Source organism: Rana temporaria, chromosome 1 (assembly GCF_905171775.1).
Source record: "Rana temporaria chromosome 1, aRanTem1.1, whole genome shotgun sequence".
Classification (NCBI taxonomy): domain Eukaryota; kingdom Metazoa; phylum Chordata; class Amphibia; order Anura; family Ranidae; genus Rana; species Rana temporaria.
The window spans coordinates 243519856-243532835 of record NC_053489.1 but is presented as its reverse complement, the minus strand read 5'-3'; the positions used below and the strand labels follow the sequence as shown (position 1 = coordinate 243532835).

Genomic DNA, 12980 nt, shown 5'->3' with positions numbered 1-12980 from the left:
GCCATTAGTAGTAAAACAAATAAAATAATAAAAATGCAATAAAACTATCCCCTATTTTGTAAACGCTATAAATTTTGCGCAAACCAATCGATAAACGCTTATTGTGATTTTTTTTACCAAAAATAGGTAGAAGAATACGTATCAGCCTAAACTGAGGGAAAAAAAAAAATTATATATGTTTTTAGGGGATATTTATTAGAGCAAAAAGTAAAAAATATTGCATTTTTTTCAAAATTGTCGCTCTATTTTTGTTTATAGCCCAAAAAATAAAAACCGCCGAGGTGATCAAATACCACCAAAAGAAAGCTCTATTTGTGGGGAAAAAAGGACGCCAATTTTGTTTGGGAGCCACGTCGCACGACCGCGCAATTGTCTGTTAAAGCGACGCAGTCCCGAACTGTAAAAACACCTTGGGTCTTTAGGCAGCATATTGGTCCGGGGCTTAAGTGGTTAATATAGAGAGTATATCACAAATATAGTAACACAAATATGACAAATCAGTGAAAGTGTGATAATCACACAAAAACGAAGAAAAATCAATGGATCAAGGTAATATATGGACACAGTCCCTTCTGTGCAGAAGTAACTGGTAAGTGGTTAAGTCTGTAAGCACAAGTCTCAGTGATCACCCCAGTTGAAGTCCAATAGGATGAAACCCGTAGGCTTTCTACACCTGCCGTCCATACTGCGCAAACAACCTTGTGATCACTTTTATCTGTACTCATCGCTGGATGTCTGTACTTTATCCCTTTTTTCAAATACATTTTTTGGTCAATGCTGATCTACGCCATGTGGAGGCCTCTTTCTACTTTTATATTTTTTGCATCTATTCTTTGTATCCACTTGTGACCTAGTCCCCTGGAGGGGTGCTGTTCTTTGTGGATGCCATCAAGCTACAGGAGACTTGGAAGTGTGCATCATCGGCCTGGCTACTATCGCGAGGAGCGATTGGACATCATCCTAGACGATCATTTGAGGAAGCCGTGACAGATACTCTTGCCTATGCCGTTTTGACTCCCCACTCATCGGTGTGTGGGTCCACACCCTACGGTAAGAGTACCGACCCCTATCCCTTGGTGGCGGGATCACAGCCCTCCTTCTGGTGTTTATGTATGTGATGCCAGGATTGATGTTTATTTACTCACTTACCTTGTATTTACACTATATTGTACTTTGGAAACATTTCACTACAGTGTTTGAGACTTTTTTTCACCTACTACTAGCCACCTCTACTTATATGGGACTTGTGCTTACAGGCTTTACCACTTACCAGTTACTTCTACACAGAAGGGACTGTGTCCATATATTACCTTGATTTAGATTTTTCTTAATTTTTGTGTGATTATCACACTATCACTAATTTGTCATGATATGTGTGATACACTCACTACATTATTTGCTATAACCTTTTTTTGTTCATTGGTTTGCACACCACTGTTTGAAATATAGTCGGTCCACTTATCCAGCGATGCACATTTTAATCACCATTTCTATATACATTATCTGTTTGTGCTAGCAGCTTCTTTCCCGTGTTCATCTGGCAGCGTGGTAATATCCTTTCATTTACCAAGTAGATAAGCAGAACTGTGCCAATTGGCCAAACAACAAAGGTCAACCAACCCAAAATGCCGCAGCAAGAACCTTGCAGTCAAAAAAATGCATCCACAGAGGATTGGAGCAGGAGCAAACCAGGAGAGAGAGCTGTTCCTCTTGTGCACATCGCTGGCTTGAGATAGGGCTCAGACAAGTATTTAGGGGGGGGGGTTGGAGTTGCATACAGAAGTTTTTTTTTTACCTTAATGTATATAGAATTCATATTTTTGGAGCAGGCATGGTAGAATTCGCATTGGAGGGAAGGCATAGATAAGCTTGAGCAAAGGCACCCAATGCAAGTGCTAGAAGACCCTTGGTCCTGGCCACAAAAATAACTTTGTTAAATCTCAACGCCAGGATATCCAATGCTTGGGGTCACCCATCTCTAAAATATGAGGCTGAAAATGTCAGGGTAAAGGTCCCATTCCCCTTGGACCAGGTGCTAATGACTGAGGTAATTTACCCTCCAATTGTCCACTCCTGACATGTGGACAGCAGAGGTCGTTGGTCAGTGTTTCTGTTGAAGATATGATCGGGGATGCTTCATTCAATGCTACATGACTCCCGGTGCCCCCTTGATGGTTGATTAGGCCCCAGCCATAGTGATTACAGAAGGGGGGGGGGGTCTAGTGGCTTCCACTGATGACCATGTTCCCAAAACTATGAGGGACTGGAACCCTCCTCCCCAGCTTGAAAGAGTGGCATCTGTCATTATTACTTTTCAGTTATATGGAAGGGCTTTCCCATTGTTGAGGCTGAGCTGGAGATCCACCAAGCTAAGGAATTTTCTTCCCTGAAGGAAAGACCTTTGTTTTGAATGTGTCTAGGATCAGAACCAAGCATTTCAGTCGAGAAGGTTGGAGAGCAGATTTTTGCAAGCTGCTTGCCCTAGCAAAAGCCTGGAGGTATTTGAATTGTCCTGTAAATGTTCGCAGGTAGCTGGAAGGGAGAGGAGTCTAGAAGGAGGTCATCTAGATAACCTGTGACCTGAATGCCTTGAATTCTTAGAACAAGAAGTGGTGCAAGGACCTTTGTGAATACTCTGGGAGCAGAGGATAGGCCAAATGTCGGTGTGACAAACTGGAAGGGGTTGTTTCCTACTGCAAAAGCACAGAAAGCACTGATAAGGTAGTTAAATAGGAACATGCAGATAGGCAACTTGGATATGAACGGATGTCAAGTATTCCCTTTGTCTCAGAGAGCCATAGAGAGAATAACTGACCTTGCAGATTCCATGCAAAATTTTGGAATATAAAAAGGTATTTGTTTAGGGATTTTAGGTCCAGGATAGACTAGGATGATTACACTAGTTGTGCTGTGGTACCAAGAACAGGTTTGAGAAGAATCCTTTAAACCTGCTCTGTAGGAATACTGGCACAACTGCTCCCTGGGACAAGGGATGGTTCAAAAAATTTAGCAAATTTAGTTGATCTACGAAAAGAAGGCAGAGAGGGGGGAGAGTTTTGAATGCATACAGCGTTGTGGTGCTCTGTATTTTGAGGGGGTAGTGGCCCCTAAAGGTGTATGTGCATATCACAAGGTCGTCGTCTCTCCTGTGATATGTTTGATGAATTTGTCAAGTCCCTCACCAAAAAGTTGTCCTCCATCAAGAGCATACATGTGAGGCATCATTTTTAGGTAGCTTCAGCTGACCAGGCTTTGAGCCACAAGAATTGAACTGAAATTAAAGCCATTATAGAAACTTTTGTCATTACATATTCTAGGGCATCCAAATGAGCAGGGCAGAATAGAATTGCTATAATTGCTCAGTACTGTCCCTATACAGATTCCAAGCTTCAGCCATCATGGTGGGCAAACCCCTGGAGGGGTCTTTAGGGTCTGGATTCTGGGTCTAAAGAATTCACTGAGGAATCCAAAGATAAAATTAAAAAAAGATAAGCCAAGAGTGATTTCTCCATAAGGGAGAAGAGGTCCATCACCTTAAAAGTGAGGGCTCACAGAATGGGGTAGGGTATAGGGGGATGACCAGGGAGTCCTCAAAAGCTTGCCAGTGTCCAATCACCTGCTGGTACCAGCCTATAACCCATGTGCCTCCACTGTGGGGACGCTCATTGTTTAGTGTTAGGACCACAGATTACAGGGTGCCTTGGCGCAGCTCTGTGGCTCACGCATGCGTTTGCAAATGCGTGCGGACAAAACCCCTGTTTTTAACACATACTGTTAGACAGGTTAATTTGGTTGTTCTGCAGGCTGGTCGGTAAGGAGGCTTGGTTTTTCCCTGGGCATTCCCCAGGTTTTGTTGTTATCTGTGTTAGCCTTCCTATGCCACTTACTGCAATTGCCAGCAATAGATGGGGGTGGTGGACACGTTTTTGTTTCACCTGTGGTGTTTATATTGGTCCAGCAGTGCACCAACACCTTTGCAGCCATTGTGCTGTATGCTGGGCGTTTGGTGTGCTCCTGTACCTTTAAGGAGGGGTGGCCCCCCTTCAGTCCACCTGCCTCCATCTATCCATTAGAATGCATGTCCCTCCACTGTGGGGACGCTTATCGTTTAGTGTTAGGACCACAGATTACAGGGTGCCTTGGTGCAGCTCTGTGGCTCACGCATGCGTTTGCAAATGCGTGCGGACAAAACCCCTGTTTTTAACACATACTGTTAGACAGGTTAATTGGTTGTTCTGCAGGCTGGTCGGTAAGGAGGCTTGGTTTTTCCTTGGGCATTCCCCAGGTTTTGTTGTTATCTATAACCCATGAGACCAATGTGCCTGGGGTCCGGTGCGTCCTTGTTCTCCAGCTCAGGTGCGAATCCGGTACAAATTTTGGCCTGAATTCGCACCTGAATCGAACCCAAAGACACACAGAATATTTTCTGAATGAGCACTGAGGCCACCCCGGACCTGTGTGAACCGCCTCCATTGACAGCTGATCACACTCGCCTGTCATACAAATTTAAATGGAGGGAAATCAGCATCCAATTTGCATATGCAGCCTTAACATTCAGCCTGTGTCCTGTACTGTACATTTAAGATAAGCTAGTGGTAAGAAGTTTCTTTTTCATTTGTAAGTGTTTGATCCTCCTGTGACCATCACTAGAATTCCAAGTGTGATGAATTTCTGTGACCCTCAAAAGACAAGAAATAAATATTAAGGCCCTGTTCACCCTAGCATTAGTGTTTTTTCTTCTTTAACTGATAAATTGGAATTTTGCATGGTGGGAACAGAAGTTTAATTGCATGGGAAATTTTGACTGGTGGTGCCATCATGTCTCTAAAATTGCCATGTGTGCTCACTAGATCGGTAACATGTCTGGTTGTAGGTGAGCAAATCACCTGCCAGTTTATACTGCTCCCTGAACACCATGTGAAAGGAGTCTTACAGTATCAGAAAAACCTTTCCACTATATTACTATTTTAAATGTAGTTCCCTTATTTGGTATTTGAAATGCATATACAAAAGCATGTATTGGGGGATTTACATACCTATCCTGTTCTACATCAGGATTCATAGCGCATATCCATGTATTAGGATATTCTTTATTCACAGCACTCAGTTGGAATGGAAGCGTCCGCCACTTTAAACACAGGTCTGCAAAGAGGAAAAAAAAATTCTAAGAATAAAAGCTAGTGATTAATTGAAATATTGAACACACCCCTATCATTTTTGTTTAAGGCTCAGATAAACTAGCTACAAAAAAATATGTAAATAACAGAGCGAAAAAGCAAGCCTAAACAATCAAGCCTTCCCCTAGGCAGGCACATTTACATACTCAAATATCTGTCTGCTGGTCGAGAAATCTCTGCATTTAGGAAACCCTTTTGCAACATGGCGGATAACATAACTGCAATGTTCAAACTTTATGGCAAATTCAAATACAATCCCAAAAATCTTAAAGCGGGGGTTTACCCTAAAAAAAATTCTAAGATTACATTCAGCATACTAACGACATTTACAGTATCCAGGTTTTTTCTTTTTTCGCCGTACATACCGTTATATTGTGATTTTCTCCCCGGCTTCTGGGTTCGGATTTCTGCGGGACTGGGCGTTCCTATCCCTGGGTTAGATGATTGACGTCTGGTGAAACAGTTCCCATGTCGCACAAGGCGCGTCACCAGATTTCCGTAAATAGCCGAGCTGCGAGTCGGCGCTATACGGCGCCTGCGCAGTTAGCTCTACACGGCGGGCGCAGGCGCCGTACAGCGCCGACTTGCAGCTCGGCTATTTACGGAAATCTGGTGACGCGCCTTATGCGACATGGGAACTGTTTCACCAGACGTCAATCATCTAACCCAGAGATAGGAACGCCCAGTCCCGCGAGAATCAGAACCCGGAAGCCGGGGAGAAAATCACAATATAACGGTATGTACGGCGAAAAAAAAAAAAAATATGCTGGATGTAATGTTAGATTTTTTTTTTTTAGGGTGAACCCCCGCTTTAATATTGCATGTATAGGAGAATATTCATAATGTCATTACCAAAGATTCACATTTATTCATGCCCAAAGTGGAACTAGCCCCATTCAAATTCACAGGGTAGTTGGACAGTTTTCCTCCCACTGACTGACCACACTGTTAGAAAGAGGACAGATTTATGATGGACAGCACTGCTTTATGACGACATGGGCTGCTCTGGAGACAGCGCTGTCATTCATAACGATCACATAGCTTGAGATTCACATCTCTCCATAAGAAGGACCTGCCACGCACTACTCCTATTACAAGGGGTGATTACATTCCTTGCAATAGGAATAAAAGTGATCACATCCGCATATGTAAACATTGTTTAAACCACACGTGAGGTCTCATTGCAAACGTTAGAGCAAGAGCGATATTTGTAGCTCAAAACCTCCTCTAACTCTAAACATGTAACCTGTAAAAAAAATTGTGTTTTACTTGGCATAAAATCATCTGTCACATACAAAAAAAATTGGACTAACTTTACTGTTATTTATATTTATTCTTTTATTCAGGAAAGTGCCCCCCCCCCCCCCAAAAATCGTTTGAAAAATTGCTGTGCAAATACTGCGAGACATAAAAATAAAAAGCAGTAATGCAAGGTTTACTCCCTGGTGTGGAGTTTCGTGCACGCCCCCTCCCTTGAGGGTGCGAGCAGGAGAGTCAGGACACCCACTAACACACAGCTCCTTTCTCCATCTGCAACGTAGAGAGCGTACCGTCTCTCCTGCTCGACCCCTCAAGGGAGGGGGCAAGCACGACACTCCACACCAGGGAGAAAGCCTTGCATTACTGTGTGGAGTTACAGACAGAAGAACGGGAAGTGAGTATTTCTCAAACGAAATAAGGAAATCGAAGGATGAGGTGAGTGAAGGAGGACTGCACTAAGGTAAAGGAAGCTATTTAGGGAAACATTTTTTTACCTTTACAACCCCCTTTAATCTTGACAAAAGTGGGTATTAGCCTTCATTCAATGACTAGGCAGAAACTTATAGAAAGTGTTACACATCACACACACCATACAGTCCCGCCCAGGAGGCGGTCCCTCTGGATCGTCAAAATGCAGTACAAACATAAAAAAGGAGGTCCATCCATGAACTCAGAGAAAAGGATTTTACGGTGAGTACAAAAATACTATTTTCTCTGAGATCATGGACAGATACAGCCTTAATCTTGACAAAGTGGGACGTCCCAAAGCAGTGTCAAACAAACAAGGGGTGGGAACAGCATAAAAATAAACTTCACCCCAAAACAAAACAGAGCTTCTCAACTGAGGAGTTGCAACTCTAAAACAGCCGCCTGCAAAACTTTGCAGTCGAAAGAAGATGCACTCACATCAACCTTGTAGAATTTAGTGAAAGTGTGAATGGACGACCAGGTCGCCGCCTTACACACCTGGGAAACAGACGATTGATGTCGGAACGCCCAAGAGGCACCTATTGCATCTGGCGACTCAGGTAGTCCGCCTGCCAGTTTTCCACGCCCGGAATTTATATGGCCGACAGGGCCACTACGCTCCTTTCTGACCACCTTCGGATGTGAGCGACCTCCGATGCTGCAAGCTGAGCTTCTTGTTCCTCCTTGATGGTTGACACAGGGTTTGACAAATTTGCTTGGAATCTAGGAGCCAGCTAAAAAAGTTAGGAGCCAGAAAACGCGCACTTTCCCCGCCGAGCTCGCGTGCAGAAGCGCACGCATACATGAGTAACGCCCTTATATGTAAACGGTGTTCAAACCACACATGTGAGGTATCGCCGCGATTGGTAGAGGGAGAGCAATAATTCTAGCCCTAGACGACCTCTAACTCAAAACATGCAACCTGTAGAATTTTTTTAAACGTCGCCTATGGAGATTTTAAAGGGTAAATGTTTAGCGCTTCAGATCACAGAAGGAAGCTTGGGTCTCAATTACCAGCTTGAGCGGCTCGCCGCAATCACGTGGTGGGGGCGCACGGAGACAGGATGAGGCACGGAGACACAGGTAATTGAGGCTGCGGCTTTGCGCCATTCTGCATGCCTAAGCTTCCTTCCCCGGGCGCCAGGTCGCTAATTCTAGTCGCAATTGCGACCGTGCGCCCGTATTTTGTCGAACCCTGGGTTGACATACGCCACCGCCGTGGCGTTGTCCAAATGGATCCTGGCTGGACGCCCCTGTAGCCTCTGAGACCATGTGGAGAGGCAAAGCCAGATCGCTCGAAGATCCAGGACATTGATCGGCAAGTGAGATTCCTCCGGAGTCCGACCCTGGGTCGACTGAACCCCCCAACCGGTAAGGCTGGCGTCCGTCGTGACCACCATCCAGTGAAAAGGAAGGAACGACTTCCCGGACAGAAGTGCCGGTGATGTCAGCCATCAAACTAGGGAGGTCCTGATTAGGTGGCTCACCCGGATTTGACAATCCAGGGATGATGGGCAACTGTCCCATTTGGACAGAATTTCCTTCTGTAACACTCGCGTGTGAAATTGCGCATTACGGTACCGCCTCGAAGGAGGCTACCATGAGGCCCAGGACTCGCATGCAAAAGCGGAATGACGACCATCTTTGGGATGTCAACTGCCGCATCGCAGCCCGAAGGGTCTGCAACTTTGCCATAGGGAGAAAAACTTTCGCCTCTGAGGAGTCCAGAATCAACTCCAGATACACTAAGCGTCGACTCGATACCATTACTGACTTCTGAGTGTTCAGCACCCAACCAAAGTCTCGGAGGGTCTGACAGGTTATAGACACGCTCTCCTCCAATTCTGAGCTTGAAGTGGCCCACGAAAGCGATGCCACACTGTCTTAGGCTGGATTCACACCTATGCATTTTTTGTGCTTTTTGCATTTTGCAGATTTGCACTACAGAATGTGTTCCATAGGAAACCATGTTAAATGGACTGTAGTGCAAATCTGCAAAATGCACTAAAACTGCATAGGTGTGAATCCAGCCTAAGTAGGGCCAGAATCGGGGCAAACACCTTGAACACCCTTGGTGCCGATGCCAGACCAAAGGGGAGAGCCACAAATTGATGGTGGTCTTCCCCGACCGCAAAGCGCAGGACATCTGATGCCTGGTGCATATGGGGACATGCAAATATGTGTCCTTGATGTCCAAGGATGCCAGAAAGTCCCCCAGATGGAGGGCAGTGACAACAGAGCGAACCGATTCCATCCGGAATCCTTGTACCTTCACAAAGCAATTAAGGGCCCTGAGATCCAGGATTGGACGAACGCCCTCCTTCTTTGGTACTATGAACAGATTTGAGTAAATCCCCTGAAACCGTTCCTGTACTGGGACAGGAATGATCACCCCGCGTATCAGCAGGTCTTGAACCGCCCCATATTGGGCTTCCCGACGAGTTAGCTGGAGGTTGGAGGGAAAAAAATATGTTTGATGGGCAAGAGAGAAACTATCTTGTACCCTGCAGAAACTACTTCGCAAACCCACTGGTCGGGGATCTGAGATGTCCACCAGGTCGCGAATTCGCAAAAAAAGTCTCCCCACCCGAGAGATGGGTGGGGGCAGAACTTCATGAGGACGTAGATTTGTTTGCAGCCTTGTTGGGCTGGCGAAACCGGGGACGCTTCTGTCCCTGAGCAAGCGCTTTATCGGTCTGGGGTCTTTTACCTGCCGCACTGGGCGGACGAAAAAAATGCTTGTGCGCGGTGAAGGAGGGCCCTTTGCCTACGGCGTGGCTCCTTACCCTTTGTGGATTGTGGGAGCAGCGTATTCTTACTTCCTGTGGCATCTTTAATTATGTCATCCAGGGCTGCTCCAAAAAGTCTGTCGCCCTTAAAGGGAAAATCCATCAGGGCCTTCTTGGAAGATTGGTCCGCAGACCAACACTTTTAGCCAAAGTAGACGGCGTAACACCTCTGCATAGCTTGAGGCTCTAGCAGCAGAGGAATAGTGTCCAAGGCTAACTCGCAAACTAACTTTAGGTCCTGTAGCAACTGGTCGGCCAGAGCTACCTCGTCCGGGGGAGCCCGACGTGCTTTTAACCCATTGTGCAATATCTTTGCCCATTCAGTGAGTGTCTGAGACACCAGGGCCCCAACTATCATTGAGCGCACAGCCGAGCCCACCATCGTGTAAAGGTTGCGGGTAACCACCTCAGCCTTCTTGTCCGCAGGGTCCTTAAAAGCAGGAGCCCCTTCCACCAGAACCGTGATTACGTTGTTTAGTCTGGACACGGGAGGGTCCACTATCGGGGGAGAGGTCCATTTTTTCAGGAAACTCTCCTCAAGAGGGTAACGCACCGCCAAATTTTTAGGGACTGAAAAAACCTTCTGTGGCTTGTCCCACTTCTTGTATAAAAGTTTGTTTAAATAAGACACACAAGGAAACACCTTAGCAGTGCAGGTCGGCTTACGGAACCCAAAAGGGACCTACGCCTTATGCTTCCGCAGACCCCTCTATTTTTAGAGTATCTCGCACTGTGGTGATAAGGTCACCTACCAGAGCCTTATGGCGTGCTGACCCAGATCCGGAGTCTTCCTCACTGTCCGTATCCTCAGATACATCAGAGCCAGGGTCATGAGCCGTAGTTGGACCCGGCTCCGCATCAGAGTTGACCCCAGAAGGTGGCGGGGGCACTTTTTACCCCCCCCCCCGTGTTCCCACGCGCCGCTTCCACCTTGGCAACAAAAGCATCTAGGATTGCCGACATAGCGTCCGATGCAGGGGCATCAATTGCTAGCTCAGGTGTTTCAGGGGAAAAGGCGTCTGCTGCAGAAGCCATGCTAACCCACGCGCCTGATAGAGGCCAAAACACAGCGTGGAGCACAGGCAAAATGGCCACAGAGATTAGCAGATAGAGGCCAAACAGTGTGGGGCACAGGAAAAATGGCCACCAACACCATGGAAGGGAACACACAGGTAAGAAACTTTTCATGGCAGCTTATAGCATTTGTAGTGGACGTACAGCGCAGTTCCCTCACAGGTGGACACCCCCCCCCCCCCCAGCAGCCAGCCTAGCTCAGACAGCCCAGGGAGGAGGGAAGGAGGAAAGGAAGACGATACCCCCTACTCGACCTCCCCGGGAATGTCCAGCTATGTCCTCCTGCCGAAGCAGGGGATTACTACTTAACCTTCCTGCGTGGATTCTGCTGGAAGCATCCCAGACAGACCATCTTCTGCATGGTTACGGAAGTGACTGTCGGCCCGGCTGCTGCGACTTGGCCCTATAGACCGGTCATATGCATGCCCTGGAGCGTGTAGCTCACCGGCCACCCATAGAGTGATGGGCATGTCGTGGACGAACCAGCGCGTAGCTACGGTCAGCACACGCTCGATGGCCGAAACTGGGGAGACTACAAGGATCTGGGATCCAGCCTGTCACCCAGTTGGCAGTTGATTGTAGATCACAGGAACAAAAAAATAAAATAAAAATATTTCAATTTGAAATAAACCTCCAGGCCTATGGGCCCTAAGGGAGCCTTGTCTTCTCATTAGCTAGGCAGAAAAAAACTGATCTGCGAAATGCAGAGAGAGGGGTTATACCCAGAGGGACCACTCCCTGGCCGGGACTGTATGGTGTGTGATGTGTTTAACACTTTCTATAAGTTTCTGCCTAGTCACTCCTGAATGAAGGCCAATACCCACTTTGTCAAGACTTAGGCTGTGTTCGTCCATGAAAGAAAGAGAAAAACACAAAGCTTTACAACCCCTTTAACAGGCACAGATATACATGAACTAAAATTACACGCATTTTGCTTGTCGTCCTCTTGTGATATTAGATATAAAAGTTATATGGGGAGGCAGTAATTTCTTACACAGAGCTGACTGTCATGTAAATAACTATATATTGGCACCTATTGGTGTTAGGCAGAAACCTGCAAAGTCTGCAATATGTCATCCACAGAATATTATACCCAACGTACAATTTGCTGTTATTGCAAAGATTTCGAGCAATGTTAGAAAATGCAAAAGGGTAGCATTACAAAAGTACTTTATGTAAAGGCGTGTTGTGTTTTATGTTGGTAGCAAGGAATTATTATTAAAAAAATATAATACATTTCATAAAGTGCTTCTTACCACACTGAATAGTGGTTGGGATCTCCATTGCTCGTCTTCTTTTATACCTCAACTCAGACGATGGATGCTGTTTCCATTTTGCCGATATATAACCAAACTCATCCCAGAACTTTGCAATTCCTTTCTCAGCTATAAGATGGGGAAAAAAAGCAGAAAGTTGTCATAAAAACATATGCATGTGTACTAGAAAACAGATCAATAACTTGTATGAATGAAAACAAAGCACATAGGATTCCAGTTGTCCATTCTAAAACTGGCCATATCAGTGTGGAAAGTTAAACAATCTCATTTCAGGGATACCTCAGTTTCTTCTATAGGATTCTACAATTGTCACTCAACTTGGAGGCACAGTTCGAGAATTATAAGCCCACCTCAAACGATCCAGTAACAACAGTTAAAAAAAATTACAGGGTCCCAAAGGGTTAACCTCAAACCTTTATTCCCACCTAACCCAGAGACCTCTCTTTAACACATTTCATTCCCTACTGGGGCTTAATCGTTAAGGTCTATAGTTGAGCCACAGTAGGGGCCAAATTAGAGGTCTGTGGATGGATTGTCTGTGCATGTGCTGTGCAGCTCCAGGATTGTGCTGTGGTATGTGGCGGGAACAGACCCCCCCCCCAGGAGTGGGCCCTTGTGGCTGGAGAGGGGGACTGTGGTGTTCTTGTGAGTGGTAAGGTCTGCATTAAGGTCTTTATCCCATTGTTCATAAGAACCCTTTGCTAACTGCTCCCGCAGGAGATAGTTAAGATATCTCACAATACTGATGCCCTGGGAGCGCAACAAAAGTGAGCACAGGATTTAGCACCTTGCTGACCACTCAAGGTGTGGAAAACAGGCTGAATGGCAGAGCTACAAACTTGAACTTGGAGCCCACATCAAAGGGAATGAATTGCCGGTGCACTGGGGGAAAAAAGGGGACATAACTATGCAGCTCCAAAAAGGATGCGGTCCTC

The 12980-nt window shown here is 46.0% G+C and overlaps 1 protein-coding gene across 3 annotated transcripts in view; it reads right to left on the bottom strand.

Annotated features, from left to right (window-relative positions):
- Window positions 1-12980, bottom strand: part of MORC2 (MORC family CW-type zinc finger 2) — a 160470-nt gene that overhangs the window by 44355 nt on the left and 103135 nt on the right. For all 3 annotated transcript variants that reach the window (XM_040352267.1, XM_040352261.1, XM_040352252.1), the window contains exons 16-17: window positions 12025-12153; window positions 5037-5142 (exon numbers count right to left, since the gene is read on the bottom strand). In XM_040352267.1, the coding sequence (XP_040208201.1) occupies window positions 5037-5142; window positions 12025-12153 (235 nt within the window). The remainder of the gene's footprint in view (window positions 1-5036; window positions 5143-12024; window positions 12154-12980) is intronic.